Source organism: Ascaphus truei, chromosome 8 (genome assembly GCF_040206685.1).
Source record: "Ascaphus truei isolate aAscTru1 chromosome 8, aAscTru1.hap1, whole genome shotgun sequence".
Taxonomy (NCBI): domain Eukaryota; kingdom Metazoa; phylum Chordata; class Amphibia; order Anura; family Ascaphidae; genus Ascaphus; species Ascaphus truei.
Genome location: NC_134490.1, coordinates 56,725,017 through 56,750,280, shown reverse-complemented (window position 1 = coordinate 56,750,280; position 25,264 = coordinate 56,725,017). Strand labels below are relative to the sequence as shown.

General features: G+C 42.7%; 1 protein-coding gene across 8 annotated transcripts in view; it reads left to right on the top strand.

The window, feature by feature from the left end:
• The window catches only part of INPP5A (inositol polyphosphate-5-phosphatase A), a 334,901-nt gene that overhangs the window by 68,156 nt on the left and 241,481 nt on the right, over positions 1-25,264 (top strand). For all 8 annotated transcript variants that reach the window (XM_075612175.1, XM_075612178.1, XM_075612176.1 and 5 more), the window contains one exon: positions 22,336-22,377. In XM_075612175.1, the coding sequence (XP_075468290.1) occupies positions 22,336-22,377 (42 nt within the window). The remainder of the gene's footprint in view (positions 1-22,335; positions 22,378-25,264) is intronic.

Sequence of the window (25,264 nt, the reverse complement as noted above, 5' to 3'; positions counted from 1 at the left end):
TAAGCCCTAAACCCCCGTTTAGCTGCTCCATAACAATCCGGTCTAATTAAAGGATTATTTCTCATTTACAAGGAAGTAAATTGCATTGTAATCTTACACCACATCACTCATTTTATCTTGCAGACTGCTGGCTTTTGGTCTGTTTAAACGTTGTGTACATTCCTGCCTTGGCTATTACATTAGTGTTTTTGTTTTTCCTGTTGTTTCACTGGTATTAGAATTGTATTGTATGTCTTTATTTATATAGCGCCATTAATGTACATAGCGCTTCACAGTAGTAATACACATGGTAATCAAATAAATAACAGATAATATAAATAACAGATCATGGGAATAAGTGCTTTAGACATGAAAGTAACATTAAGGAAGAGGAGTCCCTGCTCTGAGGAGCTTACAGTATATGTTAATGTTCGTTTTGGGGGAAAGTGGTCACTGAAGTATGGGTGCCATCCAGAAGTGAAGCTGTGAACAAAAAGGATCAGAATTAGGAAATAGCCAAATTTTTTATGAATGTACTTTTTTTTTTTTAAACAGATCCTTTGCCCGCTGCTGTCCGAGTTTCAAATATCCAGTGCACGTTTGTTCCGATTATTACTTCTCTTCTCAATCCTAGAGTCTAGATTTAAACCAGCAATCTCGGTTCCCCCTTCCTCACACCTCTCCCCTCAAACCTATTTCTTGTATTTCCAGCATGGAAAACCTGAGGTTATTGGGTTCCTGAAGTACATAACGATTTCCCCTCCAGAAATGTTTCTTTAAATCTCCTTGATCGTGTCAAACAAACCTATGATTTGACTGGGTGACTCAGGTGACCAGCGTGGAGCAGTTGATGTAGCTTGCCTAGACTATAGTAAGCCCTTTGATACTGTTATTTTAATATAATTAATTTTATTATTTATAGATTATTATATTATGATTATTATTATTATTATTCCATTAATATTTTCTTACTGCTATCTATGCAGTCTTTGATGTGAATTCATCTTCATTTTTAATATGTTTGTAGGTCTGTATGTGTGTATTTGGTAGTCTTAGTCTGTGTTGTATTGTCTAGAGCTGAAGTTTTAAACTTAATTGGTATTAGATATTTCTATCCAATCAGTGATAAGTGAAGTGTATATAATGGGACTTCACCTTCACTGAACCATCCCCTGAGGAAGTGACGTCAGTCACGAAACGCGTAGGGTCAAAGGTCACGGTGCCTTGGAGTAACACTGGTTGTGAGAAGTGTCAGTCAAGTGAAGCAGGAAGCAGCATCATTGAAGCTGCAGTGCTGGCAAGCAGGAGAGTGTGGAGTTCCCTTACTCGGCGTCCATCTTGGAGAGTGTTTTGAAGCAAGAGGGAAAGATACTACACAGGGAGCCCCTGAGGACCCCCACTGCTGCAGGCGTCTGCCCCACTTGGTTACACATGCTTGTTATTCCAGTCCTGCTGTAAGTAGGGTTTTGGGTTTTAACCCCTTGATGACCCGCTGCAGCAGGCTCCGTTTGTTTTATTAAATAGTTATTTTTCTTTCAGCTTGATTGTTTTATGTTTGTCTTCTGTTAAGTGTTTCATGTTGTTTGTCCCATTTTAACATTACGTATTACACTATTATTTTTCTTTGTTTCTGTCCCTATGTCACGGACCCCCGGATTGGAGATCTTACAGTGATTGGAGCATTTGGATTATCTTCCCTTCCATCTGTTTGGACTCTATTAGGGACTTTGGATTCTTTTTGGGCGCTGGTCTGTATATGTTCTTTGATACTGTCCCACGTAGATGACTGAGTGTTGCAATAATTGGGATTGGACTCTAAGGGGGTTAGTTAACTGGATAAGACATTGGTTGAAGGATTGGCGACAGAGGGTTGTAGTAAATGGAGTCCATTCTGAGGTGGGGAAGATGATCAGTGCAGTATGTCCGGGATCTGTACTGGGACTGGTGCTCATTAATATTTTTATTAGGGACATTAAATAAAAAATATCTCTTGTGCTTCTTGCTTTGTAACATGGACCTCCTATAAGCTTATACCTGCCGCATTACACAGCTTTTCAGCATAACCTGGGTCAGCATAACCTGGGTTAAAGAAGTACATAACCAGTAACCCTACTCACAGACGGCTGTTTCAACAATGTAGGGACATTACAAATGGTTTGGAGGGGAAAGTGTGTGTTTTTGCAGAGAACAAAGATCTGCAACAGGGCTGATACTCTGGAATGGGGAGGGGGTGATCACATAATGTTAATTATTTAGGTAGATTGGAGGGATAGTCAATCGGCTGTGGTAACTACAATGTAATGCACTTCTGTCACTAGAATCCAAAGGCAGAATACAGGGTTAATGACACTCTGTCTTCCACTATAGGTGGAAGTAGGTGAGCAGTTGCAAAAGCCAGCAGGATGTTAGGTTGTATAGGGAGAGGTATTAGCAGCAGGAAGAGAGGGATGGAGATGCCACTGTTTTTTATTATTGGCGAGACATCCGGAAGGATATAAATAAATTGGAGATTGTGGGGGGAAAAAAAAGCCTGAGATCCCTGTGCTGAAGCAGGGATATCCTTAACCTAACCTGCTGGTGGCCTTTGAGGACTGGAGTTGGCCACCCCTGATCTACAGCATAAAATGCCCCAGGAAAGAGTAAAGAACCTTAATATGTACCGCTTATAGGATGCTTGTGTGGATGATTGAACTGTGTATTAGAAAAGTGTCAACCAAGTGCAAGAGGGATGCATATTTCAGAGAGAAATGCCAGTACAAGCGATCAGGCTCTGAAAATGAAGGCTGGCATGCTCTGGGGTAATGCGAGTACTTTTTCCACAGAAAGGGTGGTGGATTCAACAGAGGTGGCATGGGCTAATACCTTAAGGGAATTCAAACGTGCTTGGGTTGAGCGAAGGCCATCCTAGACAGTCAAGGATCAAGGATAGGGCTCTTCAACCTTGATGGCTCTTAAACCTTGATGGCTCTTCAGCCTTGATGTGGCTCTTACACTCAATGCTCTTTCTGATTTCATACTAGTTCTTTCAGCAGTACTACTTGTTCACAGTAAACTCACTTGTACGTTGATGTAAATACTGTATATATGGTACCGATATTATAAATATTTTTTAATGTTTAAATGTAACTAAAATTACATTACAATAAGCTTGCAATCCTTCTACTCCTAAATGTTTTCTAATCTGGCCCCTTTGGAGAACCAGTTGAAGAGCCGGGAGAATGGGCTCTGGGGTTTAATACCAGATGGGAAAATGACCTCAATATATCCAAAAGATTCCTATTGATGCACTGAAGATAAAGCTTCACATTTATTTGGTAACCAATAAAATAGTGCAGGTAACGAACGGACTTAAAAATAAAATCTTTTCTTGTGGAAACAACCAGTGCTGAGGGACCACCTCCGTCAACGGGACATGCCAAGTGTACACACACATGCCATCAAGTGAACCCTTGAAGTCTAACTATATATACACTAGTGTATCCTGCTAAAAGATACTGTGCCGTGCGCAAGGTGGAAATACCAGCAGGTAGTGTTTAAAGGAATAGGTAGTAATGTATATCCACAAGAGTGGGTATGCGTAGGGCAAACACACGTGCCAACCAGTGATGTAGTCTGTCCATAATCTGTTTTCTCCCTTAAGTTTTGCCAGATAGGAAGCAGGACAGATTAGTTGGGCCAAGTGGTTCTTAATAAGGTCACAAATTCAATGTTTGTGTTTCCTGTGTCCATTGAGACTTCCTATTGGCCTGTGTGATGCAAGAGATTTAAAACCCATGCAGTGATGTAAAACCCATGCAGTGATGTAAAACCCATGCAGTGATGTAAAACCGATATCCTTACTGCAAAGCATCTTGGAAACCAGGGGGGTGCCCAGATCTGGAAATGGCCACACTAGAAAGAAAAGCAGTATGAGTTGTATTTAACCAGTGCTCTGTCAGAGAAAACCGCTATTACCCTATCATAAAAAGCCCAATTACACTGCGCAGAACGTAACCAGCTAGCGTCTAAACATTGAACCACAAATATAAACTGAACATTTATGCTTTTACCACATACTTGAAAACTGATTATTTTCTTTTTCTGTAATGTTAAATTTTGTGTGTGTGTGTGTGTGTGTCTTTTCTGTGACTCATTGTTCATTTAAATTGTGAGAATAAAACCTTATCATACATTTAGTGATATTGTGGGGGTCACTGGTATGCTTGTTAGGCTGACTGCTTTTATGAAGGGGTTTGTAACGGGAGACCAGTACTTTTACACCGAAACCACCGCTATCACTAGCTCCCGACAGGACAAGGTTGTTGAATAAAATGAGTTTTGTTCTGGCACACCTGCAGACAAAACAAAGATGCACAAAACAAGATACAATACCAACTGGGGACCTGGGGAGTAGACTCTACCCTCACAAGGTGCAGGGGCCTGCTTCAAAAAGGCTTGTCCTGTCCACTTCTCGTCCAGAATATCAGAGTGCTGATCACACACAGCAGCCCCTCAGACATGTATCTCCAGCTGGTCACTGTCAAGATGCAAACTCCTTCACAGAATGTCCCTGTCTCTCAGATGGTCCTCTGAGGGAATCTCCACACTCCTTCCCAGAGTGTCTCTGTCTCTCAAATAGTCTCTCAGATGCTCTCCCTGTTAGCCTCTCTGAGGGAATCTGAATTCTCTGATCAGAAGCACCCCTTATATATCCCTCTGATGCTATTCTTTACATGGGATCAGCTGCTGGCCAATCAGAGCAAACCTGCTTGTCCACTCTTTCACACACACCACATGTCTAACGCCCCCATGCTCCCAACCATTGTCTCAATACACATTTATCTGCAGGAACCTCACCTGATTAAATCAGAGCCCCCTCCATACAAATGTAACTCGCATGCAAATCCCATTACAAGTCTGCTATTTTAGAAATGAGTACATACAGTCACATAATCCAATTAACACTTTACAGGGCTGACTCCCAAATCACAGCACAGTGCTTACACATAGATCACAAAACACTTTACCTCAAATTGCTTGCTCAACTAGACTTGGGGATTGCATTAACAGGGAATAAAGTGCTTTGGAATACATTCTCACATACATAGTGCATTATACATTCCCTGTTCTCCCCCAGATATTAAATACATTTGGTTGATTTAAGCCTTACATAGGTGGCCAAGTTACATGGATTTAGGGCTTCATCCCAGTTTTGTGATGCCAGCTATCCCGACCGTCACAGGGGTAATTCAAAATAGTTTGAAGCGACCATTATCGTCTGAAAACTCCCGTTGGCTTAACATTTTTAGTGTCTGACAATTGTTCGAATGGCAGCTTCAGAGTGGTTTTGAATTGCCGCCTAAGTTGCAAGTTTAATATAAGTTTTTGTTAGACATACGAGTCACCTACCATTAACAGATGACAATTGTGGCAAAAATAACAAGTCCAGGAGACCTCCAGCAACAAATCGGTGAACTAGCCCAAGCAAGTAAGAAAGTGGGCCTTCTTACTTCGCAAGACCAAAGTGATGTTCAACAAATGTGAACGCTGCAAAGATTGAAATGGAATAGAACTAGAAGAAGTTGAAGATTGTCTACGTTGAACAGCAAATAACGGGTAGGAACCTTTTGAGTGAAAGCAATAGGAGTAGAAGTATGGGATGGAGAGCATTTGTAAGAATCGAGACAATCTTTCATGGAAACCTTCCACTGTACCTCAAGAGGAAAGTTTTCAACCAGTATATTTTGACATCACATGGGTGAAGAAATTAAAATGGCAGTGGGCCGGACACATCACAAGAAGAATTGTTTGACAAAGATGGTAATCAACCCAATTCAAAGACCGAAGACGGCGAACAAAAGTAAGGTGGGAGGATGAAATAAGAAAGCTTATTGGTGCATTGTGGGTAAAAAGACTTGCACCCGCAGTACCTGGAAGATAATTGGGGAAGCGTGTTCCAGCAGAAAACCCGTGCACCTGCACACAGGTGAATGTATCTCATTAGCATATGAATAGAATGTTGGGTGGTTGCGTTGGAAGCCTGGTCTGGCTTCGGGTTCAGAGGAGAGCTGGAAGAATTATGGTTTTAATCCTTTCAGCACCACAGGGACTTGGCAACACTGGTAATGTGAATGTGTTTTCAGAAAACATCAATCTTCCCTGCCAGAGACGCCTGCAAAATCGGTGGGTGGCAAGAAAGGAGTTTTAACGATTTGGATAGCTGAACAATAGTTATTAGACTGAATGTTATTAAAGCTTTTGGCGAAAGGTGAGACCTTTTTTCAAGTTTCAGAACAAACGTTTTGCTTTTGGCTCCGTAAGAAAATAATGTAAGCGGTTTAGTTGGTTTCTAAATTAAACAATTGGCATTATTAAATTACTAGTACTTTAAGGGCTGGTGACAAGGTAGGCCCCAAACGAGGTGAGGATGTTTCAGAAGTACAAGTGAACTCTATTTCGCATTGTGTGAGATTGAAAGATAGTGGAGAGAGGGAGGGGTTTATTATTTAATCTGTTGAGATTTCTTCTAATCTTTTGGAGACCACACTTTTTACACTTTTTCCATTTTGTCATTTTGACAATATATTTTTTGGCCTTTTTTTTTTTTTTTCCATTTTGTTTTTACCTTTTCAAGGGTTTCTACATAGCTGAACCCCATTAATTTAATCTCCGGGACCCCTTGGTTCCAGAGGTACAGACCTCCGTAGTAGGTGCCGGTAGCCACTCCAGGGTTCACATTATGACTGCTTTTCAAAGTTCGAGCGGACCATTAGGAAGCTGTGACATCACCCGCCGCGGGGTCGTACAGATTGATGTTAACTGAAGTGAGCGCGCCAAGCAGCATGCAGCATTAAACTGCAGAATACCACTGAGAGATACCGGCACTCACACTGAGGCAAGGGTCTCTGGGAGCAGGGGGTTCCCGAAGCGGAACTGAATGGGATTCGGCTGCAGGAAAAAAAATAGTTTTTTTTAAAGCGGAAAATTGTTGCTTTAAATGTGGAAACGAATCACATTTTGACTCATGAAAGCAGCTTGAACATACGAGACCACAGATGTGTAAAGAGTGGCCCAGTTGCGTGGTAGTCATGCATGTGTTTGCCACACCTGAGCAGTGACACAGTTTGACTTTTTGGAAATAGGGTCACCCTGAACACGGGGAAAGGGAGTGAGAGCACTTGGGCTTAAAGTAGGCACGCGGCTATTCAACAGTCAAGAAGGCTAAATGCAACAATAGGGTTTTCTAGATCAGCCTCTTGGCTGCAAGAGTCTGCCAATGGCACAAGTGTTTATTTTGCGGCAAGAAAACATCCCATATTTCAATAGGATTTTGTTGTTGATCATTAAACTCTAGATGTACTTTTAGCATTATTACAAAATGTTTTAAACAAAAATGTCAATTAAATTGCAAAAACGAATGATCCTATTCCCATTGTGGTGTTTGCGACTCGCTGCATGCACCAACAGGAAGAGCAACTCCTCGCACATTTGCAGTTGTTATATTGTCCTGTTTGGACAGTATATTCTGGTAACCTCCGAACAAGTCATTATCCCAATAGTTAAAAGCAAAGCAATGTAGCCGTTTTCTTCAGGCGCTGTGACCAGCATCTCAATGCAGCTTGGAAATATTTCACCCAAGTCAGAACGGCAGCCTTGGAAACTAAGTGTGCGCGTCTTGTAGAGCGAGAATTACAGTAGCAATATCTAGAAGTCATTTACTATAATCTGGTTGAAGAACTGAAGTTGGTTGTCGAGCTTTGATGGTGCTTAGGGGGAAACAGAGTAGGTTTCTTTTTCACACCCACAGTGCCTGAAGTAAAGTTTCTTTCAACACGAACATGGGTAATAAGCTTAACCCGTTCATGCAACCGGGGCCAGAATTATAATGCATCCTAGTTGGCCTCTTCTCTAAAAATCTAAAGCCGCGCTTAGTCCTGGCGTTGTGACGTCATCCATCGCCGTTGTAGCAGTGTTTTTCGCATATAGTGTAGGAGCAAGGGGCAGCGACGAGAGGCGTGGCTGTGAGCAGTTCGCCCTCATTGGCTGAAGCGCTCACGTGCCCGCTGACGTTACGTGGCGGTTGCCGAAAAATCAATTTTCTTTGACTTCCAGTGATTGCAACCAAGTCGTCGCGCCTACTATAGACGCATGTGATGACTTAATTAAACTGTTTTGGGCGCCGCATTGCCGTAGCCAAGATTAGAAGCGCGGCCTTATGATGCCATATCAGGCTGACTACATGAAGGCACACAGAGTTAATGCGTATGATCTCTTTTTTTTTTGTTGCTCTCTCTCGCTCTCTCTCGCTCTCTCTTTCTCCTCTCGCGCTCTCTCTTTCTCCTCTCGCTCTCTCTCATTCTCCTCTCGCTCCCTCTTTCTCCTCTCGCTCTCTCTTTCTCCTCTCGCGCTCTCTTTCTCCTCTCGCGCTCTCTCTCCTCTCGCGCTCTCTCTTTCTCCGCTCGCTCGCGCTCTCTCTTTCTCCTCTCGCTCTCTCTCTTTCTCCTTTTCTTCTCTCCCTCATCTCGAATAAGTTTAACTGTGGAACATGTGTGCGTACAGTATAACCCTAAACAAACAAAAAAAAAAACACCACCTGAGACTATCTATTCTTATACTGCCCAGTATAGAAAATAACTTCTAAAATATTGTGATCCTGCAAGGGGCATGGAATTTAAACATGCATGAGGAAGGTGCAGTGGTCTTATAAGCAAAGATGGATGTTATTGAAGGCTACAGTTTTCTAGTTAATGGCAAAACAATTGTACATTAAATAGGCCTATTGTCATTATCTTCCGCCGTGAGTAAATGTTAAATTCCATATTTCATGTTGCATGGAGTAACCTGGAACGAAGACATAATGACTCTGAACTGTGTACATCCAATTTCAAATAACTATCAGCGTGATCAATCTAACCATTTCCTGTTTGTTGTATAATGTAACATTTTTCTTGTAAATCTGCCTTATTTTTACACATTGCTGGAAAATAACAAATCACAAGGGTATTGTGAGCAAAACCCGCGTTTGGTGCAGACGGATGGGGTGGATAGCTGGGAAGTATACAGTATGTAGCTCTGCGTAGCTGACCGGTTAGGAGACTAGGTAACGCTGCAATGCTTTTAAAATCTAGCACATGTTCCCTGCAGGAGAAAGTGTGGCTGTTAATGAGCCAGTAAATAAGAGGCATGTTTGGGGGAGTTTGTTCCTTTTCACCGATTCGGTGGCGGTTTGATTTTTATTCCAGAAAAAGGACGATAAATATTTGCTGAACTGGGGCTTTGGTTCACATACTGTAATTGGTGGGGAAATATGTTTTATATTTTTAGATCACCCAAGCAGCAGAATGGAAAAAGAACACCGCACATTGATCTTGAAGAAAATTAATTGTATTGTGGTCCAGTGATACTGTTTTTAGGTTCTTATATGGGACAGTCATATCATACCGGGCCACAACATCTGCATCGCTGCTGGACCACGCTAAATTTTAATTTCTTTAAGGTGTGTGTGTCAGATATGCCAGAATGGGTTAGCAGGACATCAGACGTGCAGGAGGTTGCATGCCAGACATGTTCCTTCTGATTAATACGGTGAATTATTCAATGTGAAGTAGGTGAGGATTGATACACCATTCATTGCAAGAAGTTATGGCAATGGCTGGATTATAATCTATGCTGCTGTTACAGTGCTCAACTAGAGCTTGAGTGTGCTCATCTATTGCCCTTTTCCAAGAAGACCTATAGCTCTCAATATGTCATGAGACAATACATCGTAACTAAACTAGTCAAGAATTTTGTTGCCACCATAAGGCCATTAATTGGCATACTAAACTGATCACTTGGGGAAATGTGGCAGTATGTAAACCCAATTTTGCTGGATCCGTGTGATGCATAGGGACACGTTCCTTTGTACCAAGGAATTTAAAGACTGGATAATGTCGTGCTCCAAATGGAGCGGAATTCTTGGCAGTCGCCGTTGTGCAGGAAATAAATTGCTTTCCTTTTTGTAACGTGCTACAGTTAACGTAACAACATGCCAGCATTGTACTGGGGTTTTGTGTAATGAGTAATGAGTATACCCCAGTGCCAGCCCTTGGGGGGACACCAGGGATGCAGGTCGTGTTTTGGGAATGGTTAGTTGATTCTATTTTCCTTCATCAAATGATCAAAGGGCAAAGAAAGGCTTTCTTTTTCTTTTTAACAAGATGCATCACACGGTCTCGCACCGAAGTGTTTACACTGCCAATCATTAAAAAGCTGCACAAGGTAAGGGACCTGCTTCAGCGGACATATGCTGGACAACTTCATTACTCGGCAGCTCTGGGCTCAAATGAGGTTGAAAAGTGTCCACTTGCTGCTTTGTGGTCTCTGGCTTAGGCTGCGCTTATAGTGCTTCAAAACAGATGTATTGAAGCCGTCGCGTGCGCTTATAGTAGGAGCGACGCGAAGGAGTGATGGATTTGGTCGTGATCGCTGGAAGTCACTTCAATTTGATTTTTTCCAGCGACCACAGCGTGACGTCTGAGTCGCTGTCGACACTATAAGCGCCGCCTAATTCTGCATCGCAGAGCTACGGGGACAATGCGATGTTACATGAATATGTCCTCAATGGTGTCGCTGACCCATAATCTTCACTAATCCCCTCTCAACATTAGGCTTGTTCTATAGTAGGTGCGTGCACGTGACGCACACTTTTTGTGTGTATGGTAGTCCGTGCTGCCGGGAGCGCGCGTGTGTGTTATTATATATTTGCAAAATTTAAAAAAAAAAGATATGGTAATAATAAAATATTTATTAACATTGCACTCATACATTGTAGCGGCGGAAATACTTACTTTTTGAGTCTTCCCCGCTATCGCCCGGCTCCACGCTCACTACCGTGCGCGCGGCCCTATAGGCCACTATAACTGCCATGCGCACGGCACAGCAAGCGTGCCAACTATATTACAGGCCTTAGATGTGATAAAGTTAGTCACTGTGGCCCTTATTCCATATGCCGCTGTCTTTCCTTGCTTGGGAAAATTTCAGCCTCATACAAATGTTTAAATAGTAAGAGCTCTTTGCAGCATATTGGAAGGGGGCCTGTGACTTCATCCAGGCATCCAAGTCAGTTTCAGGTGAGAGAATGCGCAGTATAACTCCTCGGTATTCAGAGCTGGTCTCAGATGTTTGTGCGCTCCTTGCCTAGGAATTCTCATAAATATTCAAATGAACAGGGCTATTGTTTCTTCCTCCCTTTAGAGCAGGGAAGGAACTCCATGCACTGCAACAAGAGGCCAGAGCAATCTTTCAGGGGTCGGTTTGTTAAATCCCTATAATCTGCCCAGAAAGGTACAAGACCAGCGCCTTGGTGTTTGAACCAGTTAACCCCTGTGTGGCTGGAGAGTACTGCTACGCATTGTTCAGGAGAATCTCGCAGCCCTGAAGGGGCTCAAAGGAAGATTTGTTGATTTGATGTATTCAGCACGGACAGGGATCAGTGAGTTTTTGTAGCATGCTAAATTCTATTCATTACTGTCCTGTATAAACTTCACTCATTTGAGGATTGTAGCTTAGTCACTTGAGTTATTGCTCAACATGTTGGCACATGAGGACACCTGAATGGGGCGAGAACTCAGTAGAGGTCACATTCTATTCAATATTCCCAGCAGAACTGGAGAGGGGTGAACTTGGGTTTGCACTTCTCCCTCGCCCCCCCCCCCCCCCCCTCCTCTTTAAACCATCGATAGATCGAAAAATCGCAAAAGTTCCATTGGTCTGTTAAACTGAAAATGTCATGCAGAATTATTCCATTTTGTTAGAGTAATCCTTTCCCCACCACCCTTATAATATGACTAGTCCTGGCTATCTAAGATCCTTTCTTTAGCATCGAGATCACAAAGTTTGCTGAATTCACTAGCATTTTTTATTAATTTTCTTTCCCTCTGACGTTTCAAAAACAAAAAAAAAAAAAAAACAGTTTCTGGGGCAAATTGGGAAAAATTGTAAATGATTAGGAAACACTGGCTTAACCCCTGCACTGCCAGCTTTGCCTCATTTGACATAACTTAGCCATAGATGTTTAAAAAATAAATATATATGTGTATATATATGTGTATATATATGTATATGTATATATATGTATATGTATATATATATATATATATATATATATATATATATATATTATTTCCCTTCACAACCAAAGGGCACCTGACACACAGTTTGAAGCAATGTTTCTAGACCCTTTGGAGCAGGAGGGGTTAAAGGTTTTTTTTTTTTTTTTAAATGTGTATGTAAAGCATGTGACAATGTATAATTCTACATTCTCACCTAAGCTGGCAATAGTTTGGTGCGCTGGTTATAAATCTGTAAAAATCTTGATTGTCCCTAACAAAATGGCCGCCTTCTAACTTTGCTGCAGTCTATGAAATGCTGCAGTTGATCTGTAACATTACCAAGTGTAACACATTGTTACAGATTTCAGAGTAATAGACAGTCAGCTGTTTGGAAATCAGCAACAGATCTGTTTGTGATACTTTGTTGCCAAAGGGCAGAGATCAAAAGGTGTCAGCTGGTTTCAAAAGAGGAAGTGGATATGCCTTTCTAAATGGTTGCTGTAGCAATCCAAAGATGATCAGTACATTAAAAAAAATGCAGACACTAAGATCTAGTTCAACAAAGTATCCTCCTTCTCTTACTGTGCACCCCACAACTGAAACAATCTACCGGAGACTCTCTCAGCCGCCACCAGTCTTTCCAAACTAAGGCTGTCTCACATTTTAATCTGGTCTGTAACTGTTACATACGCCTATAGTATCTCTAACTGTGCATGCAATGTCTTCTATGTAATGTATAATGTTATTCACTTAATGCAACTATGTATTTGTAACCATGTATCTGTCATAACTGTCCAGGACATACATTTAGAGTTACCTTTTGGTTTCACGAATTACTTCCTGGTAAAACATTTTATAAATAAAATAAATACTACAGAACTGTTGTTTTTTTTTTTTAAACAGACGTTCCCCTGTTTTTTGCTGCTTTAAATATGCCGTTATACATTCTTCACTAATGTTTTACATGGATATTTTAAGCATATGATATTAGTTCTGTATTTCCTCAGTGGTGCAGCTTTCCAGTTTTTAGAACAGCTTGATTTTAAAACTTTTAAAATGTATTTTTCACATATTTTTTTCGAAGCACTGATTCTAATCCCTCATGTGTTATCCATCTAGCTTTAAAGTACCTCTGTTTTCTTCTGAATAGAAGTACAGTACTCGCTGAAGACAACAGGTCATGAATAGAGAATTGTATGCTAAGGCCAGGGACATAGTTATTGGAAGCTCGCTGAGGCGCGCTCCTGCTCTGCCTCGCCTGCTGAAAATGGGGCTTTTTTTCTGTCCTTGCAGGCGAGGCAGTGAGCGCGCTCAGGGGGCAAGGCGGAGCGGAGGCGTGCCAGGAGGTGGAGCGGGAGGCGGGGCTAGTCCAATGGGAGCGGTCACGTGACCGCTCCTCCGCTTCCCCGAGCGGCAAATTTCAAACCTGCCTGTCTGTTCCAAGTTTCTCAGCCTCCGCACGCATCAGCGCGCATGCGGAGGGGGAAACTGATGACAGATGCAGGGGCTTTGTGCATCTGCTCCGCGCGGCTCAGCCCGTCTCAGCGACGCTTAAACTCACTATGTCCCAGGCCTAAGAGTATGGATGTTATCACTGGTGGTCCTCCAAAGGGGACAATGTGTCTTATGAAGATGTGTAACCTTCTTGCTATTCTATCAGTTGTTTAACCTGTGAGGACTTTGCACAGGGTTTCTGCCTGTACCCTGTGCTGTGTGATGTTGCAGAATGTTCCCTCTTGCAGCCTGCATGGCATTACCTGTCCCCGGGTCATTTGCTGCATTATAGCGCTGTGCCGCTAGCGGCTCAACAGGTTTAAAGGTTCTGGTCACGTGGGCCAATAGGAAGCTGCAAGGGATGTCGTCACGGCTTCCTATCGGCCTGCATGACGCTGGACATTGAAGCTGCCATTATGTTCCTCAAACAGCTACCAGCAACCCCTACAGAGTGAAATATGTCAGGAATCGGGGGGTTCCCAGAGCTGAAGTGAATGGGGTGTTCAGCTCCAGAAACTCCCTGCTTCCCACTTAGTAACATGTTTTGCTCCTTTAGACGACTGTCCCAGTAGCCAGCACAATGCACACACATCACAGCGCAACGCACACACATCACAGCGCAACGCGCAGACAGAAATCACAGCGCAACGCACAGACAGAAATCACAGCGCAACGCACACACATCACAGCGCAACGCACAGACAGAAATCACAGCGCAACGCACACACATCACAGCGCAACGCACACGCATCACAGCGCAACGCGCAGACAGAAATCACAGCGCAACGCGCAGACAGAAATCACAGCGCAACGCGCAGACAGAAATCACAGCGCAACGCGCAGACAGAAATCACAGCGCAACGCGCAGACAGAAATCACAGCGCAACGCGCAGACAGAAATCACAGCGCAACGCACAGACAGAAATCACAGCGCAACGCACAGACAGAAATCACAGCGCAACGCACAGACAGAAATCACAGCGCAACGCACAGACAGAAATCACAGCGCAACGCACAGACAGAAATCACAGCGCAACGCACAGACAGAAATCACAGCGCAACGCACAGACAGAAATCACAGCGCAACGCACAGACAGAAATCACAGCGCAACGCACAGACAGAAATCACAGCGCAACGCACAGACAGAAATCACAGCGCAACGCACAGACAGAAATCACAGCGCAACGCACAGACAGAAATCACAGCGCAACGCACAGACAGAAATCACAGCGCAACGCACAGACAGAAATCACAGCGCAACGCACAGACAGAAATCACAGCGCAACGCACAGACAGAAATCACAGCGCAACGCACAGACAGAAATCACAGCGCAACGCACAGACAGAAATCACAGCGCAACGCACAGACAGAAATCACAGCGCAACGCACAGACAGAAATCACAGCGCAACGCACAGACAGAAATCACAGCGCAACGCACAGACACAAATCACAGCGCAAAGTCCTCACGGGTTAAATATTTTTCTATAGAAGAGCATGAAGGTTATACATCTGACATTGAAACAGGTGAACCCAGCACAAGTCCTAGTGTCTGCTCTCTTTGTGACCCTGGGCAAACTTGGAGGCAGAAACTCATTGTGTCTGTGTAATTCTACGGCACTGCATACATGGTCAGTGCTTTTATAAGAGATATTAGCATTATTCTTATTTATACATAATTGCGTGCTCCATACAAACATATTTTTAAAAAAGACACCTGGCCTGAGAGTTGGCTGCAGTGTATACCTTTGTACAGTCTTTCAGGAGGTTAAGCTGCGATGGTGCCGATCGGGGCACTATTGCATGGAAACACCCGTTGATGTGAATGGCCTAATCGTTAAAATCGGTGTTTAATGAATAACCCCCTACAGAGGCAGCATAATAATGATGTTAGGACCAAGTCTGTGAAGGGTTTAGTGTAAGTGGTAGTTGAGCGAGGAATACTGTAGAAAGAAATGCTGATTTTTCTTTGCATATAAAACGAGGAGCTTTGAATATTTCAGGGACATGCTTGATCTGCACGGTAAATATAAAACGTGATTTTTTTTTTTTTTGTTATTTGGTTTAAACCATCTGGTTATATAACATTTCAAGCTCGGTTTGTTTTGGGAAACTGAAAGTTTCAAAGCAGATGTAATGTTTCTGCATTTCCTTAGGTGGGGAATGGAAACCACTTTACAACCAAACCCCCAGGAAATTACTGTTCTCTCCCAGTCAGGGAACGAACCCGTAAATTTGGAGGGGAGAATGTGCAAAGAAGGGCTACTAAAATGGTGCATCATCTAGATCATGGTGGCCAACTCCAGTCCTCAAGGGCCACCAACAGGTCAGGTTTTCAGGATATGCATGCTTCAGCACAGGTGGCACAGTCAGACTGCACCACCTGTGCTGAAGCAGGGATATCCTGAAAACCTTACCTGTTGGTGGCCCTTGAGGACTGGAGTTGGTCACTCCTGAACTAAAGCCTAAGCCTTACAAATAAAGTCTAAAGGGCCTTCATATTTACAGCTTGGAGGATAGGAGGGAGAGGGGGATATGATCAAAACTTTCTAATACTTAAAGGGTTCCAGCAATGTACAGGAGGGAAGGAAATGTGAGGCTGTGCGTCGAAGAAAGGGGTGTGGATTCGTGGAATAGGCTCCCAACAGAGGTGGTGGGGGCTAATATAATAGGTCTGTCCCAAGCATGTGTTCATTCCCTAGGGCTAAGGCTCCAGTGCGCGCGCCAGCGTGCCTGGCGGAGGCCTTTCCCGGCAGCAGCGCAACCGTCTGGACTCAGCGCAACCGTCTGGACTCCAAGAACCACGCAATGGGGGCCTGGTGATGACGTAACTCGGCTGGTTCACCCTCATTGGATGAACCGCCGCCGCGATGTGGCCACCGCGCCAAATCTTGTATTTTGGCCAACGCGGTCACGCATCGCGGCTTGTGTGCATGCACGCCGACTGGGGCCTGCCCCATAGAGGGCTCTGCCTTGTGTGAGGCACACACCGTCGCGTGAGCAGCCATGGCCACGGGGGACCTATCCTATCTGAAATATGAGATAAAGCCAAGGATCAATAGGTGTATGGCTCCTCCCTTCAGGATGGAGCACCTTCCAATTCTCCAATTAGCATAAAGGTATTACCCACCTCATTGTCAGTCTACACATCACCCTCTACTAGGTGAGTGTTTGTCTGACAGAAGAAATGTGTAAGTATTAATATTTCTCACTAGGGTATTTGTGCACTCACAGTTTACCTTTTATAATAAGGGAACTGATACTGAATTTGGCCAGCTTTAAACTGCACTAAATCACCACTAATCATATGCTTCCTTTTACCCCTTCAGGGCACTTTCACATATCTCACAAACTTTCGCCCACAGGACAATAAGAAACTGCATATATTCAGTGTGGGTACCTGCTAAGCGGGGGTTACCATGACGAGGTTGGCAGCTTGGATCATGTTTTGATGAAAAGATGCGACCAAATGACGCCTTTGTTACACAGACTTGGGTTCTCAATGTAAACGTCACTATTTTAGCCCAATTTGTAGGAGCGCAGGATCTATTAGATTTTAAGCTCTTTGGGGCAGGAAGTCCTTTTCCTAAATGTCACTTCTGTCTGAAGCACTTCTTCCCATTGTGTTATTTGTATTTGTTATTTATATGATTGTCGTGTGTATTTCTGCTGTGAAGCGCTATGTACATGAATGGCGCTATATAAAAAAAAATAGATGTATATTTTTAATTTTCCAAGGATTAAATTGGGTCTGAGCTTTTACACCAGACGGGAAATTGGGCAGACACGGTGGTTCTGATCTGCCATCAAATTCTATGTTTCAATGTAAAAAAAAACACCTATTTGACTGCAAACTATAAGCCTGCAATTGCTTGGCTGTCTCTCCTTACGTTTTCACGTACAATCCCCTAGTGCTGTCTGGCCTATATTCTAAAACCCAACTGGGGCTGATGGGTATTTGTGAAACTCCTTCTATAGATCTGTTAACCCCGCTAAGTGTCAGACATTACCAGCTCTCAGTTGGTATGAAAAACCATTATTTTCATTAAATATTAATGGAGGTTTTTCAGTGCTGCTGCTTGTTTAAGCCTGTATAATATCCAGGCTTAATATAGCATCACAAACATGGAGAAGGGGGGAGGGAAGTCATACAGAATGTGTAGTGCTACAAGAGGGAACATTGGAAGATGCTGTGGTCACGCAATAAATCCAGACCTGCCAAGTTTCACTGATTTTTCTGTAAGTCCCACAGCATTGTAGCATTGTGCTATCAGTCTCACGGTTCTAAGTCAGCCATTTGATGTAAATTGGCCCTTTTTTGACCCAAACCTCAGGGGTTGGCATTTCTGTAAATCTGTTCATCCCTGCATAAAAATGTATGGTTTGTGACACGGTCTTGCAGCTGTGTTGTAAGGTTGGGTACAATGGATGTAAATTGGGATGTTTTTGTATAAATGCCAATCCTTGGCCTTTGGTAAATGGCACGTGAGTCCCATCTTACTAACTGGACCCCACCGCCTGTCACTAAATGTAGTAAAATGTTGCTTTATTTCCTACACTTATGTACAAAATATATCAAAAAGGAGATAATGCCTATGATTAAAACAAATACAAATCAAAATTGAAGTCACGTTTTTATAAAAAGTGAGAAAGATAGAAATGTTTGTGGCCGGCACACATTTGTTCTTGACTCGTGCTGTATGTCTTTCAAGAAAATACTCTAGCTCAGCGGTGCGCAATCTTTCCGGTGTGCGTTTCCCTCCCTGCTCGCGCCCCCCCCTCCCTTACCTCCTCTCCGGCATCAAGTGACATCACGTTGCCATGCCAACGTGACGTCACATGAAATGACGCCGTGTTGCCTTGGCGACGCGTCACTGAAGGTAAATGAATTTGTAGAGGCCTCACGCGGTCCCCCGGCATTAATTTAAATGCCTTGGGGGAAGACCGCGGGGCCTCTGCAACCCCTGCGCTCCCCCTCAGCAATCTTGCGCCCCCCCAGTTTGCGCACAGCTGCTCTAGCTAATGCATTAAAGGAGCAATTCACGCAATGTTTTAAAATTATTTTTTAATATAGGATTGAAGCAAGGTGTCTCTGGAGCTCAACCCCCTTAATTTTGGCTCTGGGGACACCTTGCTTCCCGAGATACTTACCTCCGAAAAAGGAAGACTAAAAAAAGTCCATCTTGAATTGCCTCTTGTGTAAGGTCAAAGCAAATGTTTTTTGGAGGTCAGACTTGTACTACAAAGGGCTCTAGACCAGTTTGTGGATAAGCAATTTAATGATACAAGATCAAAAGTTTAACCGCAGTATTTTATATAGGATCCTTATTCTGTAATTGATACATCAGTGCTATATAATTAGAGAATTACTTGCAGGCATTGTTACCCAGCATTTTGTAACCGTTAATCTTTTTTTTTTTATATATATATAAATGTTACTACAATTTGCTAAACCTAATTCCTTCATGACTAAGACCCTAAGAAGTTTAGTTACTGCATTTTCCTCAAAGTGGTACCGTCCTACAAACACCACTGGTATATCTGTAGGACTTCACTTTGTTTTCCTCCGTTCTAAAACACACACTACTTTCTTTAGGCCGGTGTTTATCCTGTTTTAATGCTGTCACTAGGTACAATAGCATCGTAACAATAATACTACTGACAAACAAATGGAATGTCCTCGTGCTTTATTCCCGGTCACACTGCTGGGATATTTATACCCTTTTTACAATTATCAGTCAACTGGTATACTGTACACAGTAAGCGAAGTTATTTTTCTCAACTGCATCGGAAGCCCTGCTGGTGCAAACTAGTACATATCCCTTGTTCTGTGTCTATATGGATCCTCTCCATACACTAATCGCTTCCATAGATGTCATGAGTGTATTTTCAAATGTGTCTATGGGGGAAAAGGGAGTTCTATAAACAGGTCAAATGTATTGTTGAATCCCTCTCTTCCCAGCTGCAGATTGCAATTAACATCTTAACTAAGCAGATCGTTTTAAAGCTGCTTGTTTTATTCTTTTTGTATATATAATATAAAATGGGGCTCAGGGCGTGTTCTTTACACAAAATGGCATCTCACTTTTAGCATGCGATGCTCGTCAACAAGATGGGAGTCCTTCACATCCCAATTTAGATGATGATGATGGTGATGGTGGTGATGGTGGTGATGGTTGTTTAGTTGAGTGCAATCCACCATGCACATAACCGTGCACAGTTCCACAGTAAGCGAGTATAACAATACATTAGATCAAAAGTAGTGATTTGAAGAAGAAAAAAAAAGGATAAATCTATCCCTATATTGTGCGTTTAAAATCTGAGGGCCCCACTCGGGAGCCTCTCAAAAAATGGGTTATTCGAGTGAAGACCCAAGCGCACAGAAGGAGGAAACCCAACATAGTGTAGAATGTCTTGCTGCATATAATCTGAAGATTAGTATTCTACAAATTGTGCGCTCCTATCTCCTTTACTTGAGTTTTATGCGAATCAGTCCATGTGACTCAGCACTGCAGGTGAGTACATGTGTATAAGGATGGGCCAAATTTCCATTCTTCTTTTAGAGGTCATTTCAAAATCAAGAAGCCATACATGGTATAATATTGATAATATAAGTGTGTTTGCGCATTATTAAAACAGACTTGCAGGATTTCAGCAAATGTTGGGAGCTGCCCATCATGGTCTTCTGCAAGCGCAGACCGCTGGCTGCTGATTCGCCAACGCTGCGTGTGAGGCTCTCCTGCCTAAGCCTTGGATAGCCCGCCCTTGTTTTGTCCGATGACATCAGCGGAGAGCACCTTGTCAGCTGTGTCTTGACGTGTGAACCAGGGAATTAACCCTTAGGAGATTTGCCTCATCCTTATAAACATGTACTCACCTGCAGTCCTGAGTCACATGGATTGATTGGCATACAACTCAAGTAAAGGAGATGTGAGCGCACAATTTATAGAATACTAATCTTCCGATTTATCTGTCCCATAAATTATTTTGTAGTGTACTTGGGACTTGGGTGGTACCCATATATCCCATTTCAAGCCAGTGGAGCGCATGTCATAAGTTCTATCTCTGTATATGTGTATATTAGTGTGTAACCCTCCCTGCCTGTCTCCTAGGGAGTTTATAACAAATGTCTCTTACTTGGCCTGTTCAGTGTTGATTACCCTGTCAGGGTGATGGTTCCATGCAGGCTGGGCGTTGGTGATGCAATGATGTGCGCCAGGACCTATTCATGCAAACAGCAGCTTTATTAAGCACCACTGATTAAAATCTAAATAACACGCTACACATCACTTTGTATAATATCACTATTCTCTATATGTGCTGTCTATCCTCTTCCCGAGCTGCCCCCTATCTCGGCCTATTGGGAAGATACTGAGGCTGGACTAACTCCTGTTACCCAAAGGATCCCTCTGCTGTAGAGTCCATAGTGCTCCATCTCCTTTAGGCCCCTGCCAGGCTTTGTACTGTGATCAGTATCTCCATCGCGGGTACTGAATGCCATCACGTGACCATCTGGGTGAGAATCAACTATGGAACCTCTGATGGCGCAAGTCCAACTATGCCTTGAGGCTAACGCTTGGGGAACTCCCTCTGGGCATAGGCTGCCTTTCTGTGAGCCTTTAGAGTAGTGTGAGCTATTCCTGGGAACACAATCTAAACAGGGCACTGTAACGAACTATAAAACAAAGGGAATCCGTACCATATGCTAGACATATCTTTATTATAAACCTATATACACTATACACAGTGAGATCCCTCTTCAACTCCTACTGGTTCCTGACCTTCGAGAAGCCTCTCCGCTATATCTATCCTGCAGTGACATCCCTTTCACTGGGCAGAACAGGGCGGGGCTATAATTCGGTCTAGTCACCCAGGTGTGTGTGTGTGTGTGTTCCCTGGAGATGAACTGCAGTACTCCAACCTACAGAGACCTCACAGTTCCTAATATATTTAATTTTATAATTCACTTGTTAGAGAAACAATATGGCACCTGGGGTCAGACTCACTCTGGTAGGCATTAGAAAGCTGTAACAACACCTTGAGAGGATATTGTAGCTTCCGATTTGGGTGACCCCCACAACCATCTTTGTTTTTCTTGCAAAATCTTGCCAAATTAGGAGCCCTGAAGCTTTGGGTGCTGCAGTTCAGCTCTAGGAAAAACCTTTGGTCATGTAAGGTAAAAAAAAAAGTGATATTTGGTTGGGGGAGGGGGTGTTAAGAGTTGCAGTTTTAAGACCTGTGCAATGTTCAAAAAAAAACAATGAATCAGAGGCAGCATTTCAGTAGCCTAGAGCCTATGCCACCCTCTCCCAAAAGTGCTTAATACATCCTTTAGTACTGCTACCTCACTCTACCATTTAGGCTGTTATCCCTGTGAGCAAACTTTTTTTTTAAATTTGTGTACATTAGAAAATATTGGTTGTGATGATGATTAAGAAGAAACGCAATGAGTATTTCCCAATGCTAAAGTTATTCCCTTCTGCCCTGTGGGGTGTATTTTAGTATTCCGAAATCTCCTAACGTGCAAGTCAATCAGTTGAGGGCGGGCTGTGATCTGTTTCTGCATTAGATCACATATCTTGGGCTGACCTTCCAAGTGAAGCTTTTGGTTTTGTATTTCTGCCTGTCCTAACTTGGTATTCTCCTGCGATGTGTTCACCCTACTAACAACAAAGACAATCTGATACACTGTGGGTGACCGAATGACATAGCACCAGTAATTTGTCTTGCCTGTACTTGTTGGATCGGGTGTTTTTGAAAGCTAATCTCTTATTACATTTGTATCTTTCAGACCGAAAATTTACAGAAGAATTGGCTACGAGAATTGTATCAGGTAAGAACCGTTTCATAAAAACATATTTGAAGAAAGTCGAAGACTGAGCCATCTGTGCTGAAGCAGGGATATCCTTAAAATCTGACCTGTTGGGGGGGGGGGGGGGGGGTCTTGAGGACTGTAATTGAGCACACCTGTTGTACAGTGATTTGTCACCTAATTTGGGAATTGGCAAACAGCCGCGCCAAAGATTATGGGCTTCTCTTGATGGCTGCAGACCTGTAATGTTCTGTTAATAAGCCAATTGGTGTTGGAACAAATTCCTTGAAATAAATGCATGCTTTTTGTTGTTAAATAGTTTTTCCCTACTCTGTTATAAACCGTTTTTGTGTAAATGTTCCCGGAGCATTCAGTTTTTTTGGGGGGGGGGGGGGGGGGGTCTAGCACAGGTGTTGGCTTCAGTCCTCAAGGGCCACCAACAAGGTCAGGTTTTAAGGATATCCATGCTTCAGCACAGGTGGCTCAATCTGTTTAAAACTGAGCCACCTGTGGTGACGTATGGATACCCTTAAAACCTGACCTGTTGGTGGAACTTGAGGACTGGAGTTTCCCACCCCCTAGTTTAGCACCTTAGCTGTATTAATTTCAAATTTTGAGGCTACACTTTTCAAAGGACATATCCTGACGATAATTCAATCAAGAATAAAAATGATACAGCACTAGGTAACCTTTTATGATTCGTTTTTAAACACCCAACATGTTTAGCAATGTGCACCTGAAGCCTTCTTACTAGATTATAGTTCAATAGAACCAGTAATATTGGTGTATAGACCATGCATGTTCCATCACGTTCTTTTTCCAAACAGATCCCGAGGAAAGTTTTTCCTAACGTCACTCAAATGTTTGAGTGCAGCGAATGCAACAGTGGGATTGGTCGCTGTACTTTTTTATTTATTTCGGGTGTCATATATATTAGCCTGACCTTTTCATTCAATTGCAATTATATCACCATTAAGGATTCTGTAAGATCTGCTTTGCCCCGAAGTGTAACTGGATTTGGCTTATAAACAAGGTTGTTTGCTCTTCAATTTTCAGAAGACGCACAAAAATAAGCCCGTGGCAAAAAATGTTTTTATAATTGCCCATTAATCCTACGAATACATTCCCTTATAAAAGGTACCTTTGTTGCCGCATCATTTTTTTATTTTTTTGGCTTTGCAGTTTCCTGCAACAAAGAGGCTAACCCTAAAAGGCCAAAAAAGTACTGGAAAATAATTTAGCAAGTTCAACTTTTATCTGCCTGCAGTATATAGAGCAAACCACAGATAAACCTCAGACCGCTGCTCTTTCCATCTCCACGGAAGAAGTCTGTTTTTACATGCACTGTTGTGTCACTATCTCATTTGCATGACTTCTAGCAACTGAAATGGGTGAATTGGCCTCTCCGTAAAAAGGAACACCCTTAAAGCTGGCAGGGCGCCTCTCCCGCTTTGCTTTTCTCACATCTCCAGGTATTCACACGTCTGACGCGTCTTTGAATCCCATTCTAGAAATATTCAAATTGTGCTGGTAACTTGTTGCAAATGACAGAGCAGGAGCGTCCAACTCCAGTCCTCAAGGGCCACCATCAGGTCAGGTTTTAAGGATATCTCTGCTTCAGCACAAGTGGCTCAATCGTTGACTGAGCCACCTGTGCTAAAGCAGGTGTATCCTTAACCTGACCTGATGATGGCCCTAGAGGATTGGATTTGGCCTCTCCTGATGCAGAGCCTGCTGCTGGTTATAGGTGAATAAACAGCAGTGTTTTCTGGGAATTAAATCTATGTCTGAGCAGGGAGGTATGTTTTATCATGAGCAAAGCATATTCCCCATCACACAGTAGCCTTTCCACATTCTGTTCTACTGGATAAAATGGGCCATGGCTCAAGCATGGTTAATAAAACGTATTTATTATATTTCCACAATGACTAATAAAAGCTTATACAGAAGGATATCCTTGCGTACTTATGGGGTTATTTCTGCACTTACAGATATTTTAGCAAATGGCCATTACTGTGAGGTGACATCTACCATGTATCACTGTGTAAATAATCACATGCCATTGGTGACGATGTCACAATGTACAGCAACATGACATAACATATTACTCGACAAAATACCTGTGTAGCTAAGGACATTGGTCTGAAAGAAGTTCTGAGAGATTACAATGAATCACAATATGTAAGATCAGCTTTTCCGCGGAGTTACGTGCTGAGGGTTATGCTGGATATTCACAAATGAAATGTATTCTGCTGCGACCTGTACTGTTGTTTGCATTTTTCCAACACCCCTTATAAGAAGTCGGGGTGTATACTTTTTCCATATTACTTAATGGGAATCCTTGCCCTGTATATTACATTTATACTGTAACCTTTCTGTGAGCTGTACCAGCCCGTTTGTGTCGTGGAGTCTGATGGAAGGATCTGCGAAGTCCAAAGCCAATTCAAATCCCCTTCTCTCCGTATGGCTCAAAGGAATATTAAAGTATATGGTTAATAGTATTTCCGCTTTTCTTAGCATCACATTTCTACTTTTTAAGCCTCTATCCCAAGATATGAGGTTGTAACCCCAGTGAAAGGAGCATGTTATTATACCTCTTCTACCATGTATAGATGTATTTAATTTTTAGGCCAAAAAAGATCATATAGAAAGCACTCAAACGGCTTCCATGGAATATACATTGCAAGCTTCCTTTGTAAATAAGTAGTAGTTAAAGGGACCTGGCTCTGTACATTGTGAGGAAATTCCCAACAATGCCAATATTTAAGAGATTTGTTTAAATCAATATTTTCTGAGACTGACAATAGCTGGATGCTTTGACTGTTTAAATACTCAAAGTAAAACAAATATATATTTAAATAAAAAAATAAGGTAAATATGCAGTGTGATGCACATTGCTAGGGATGTA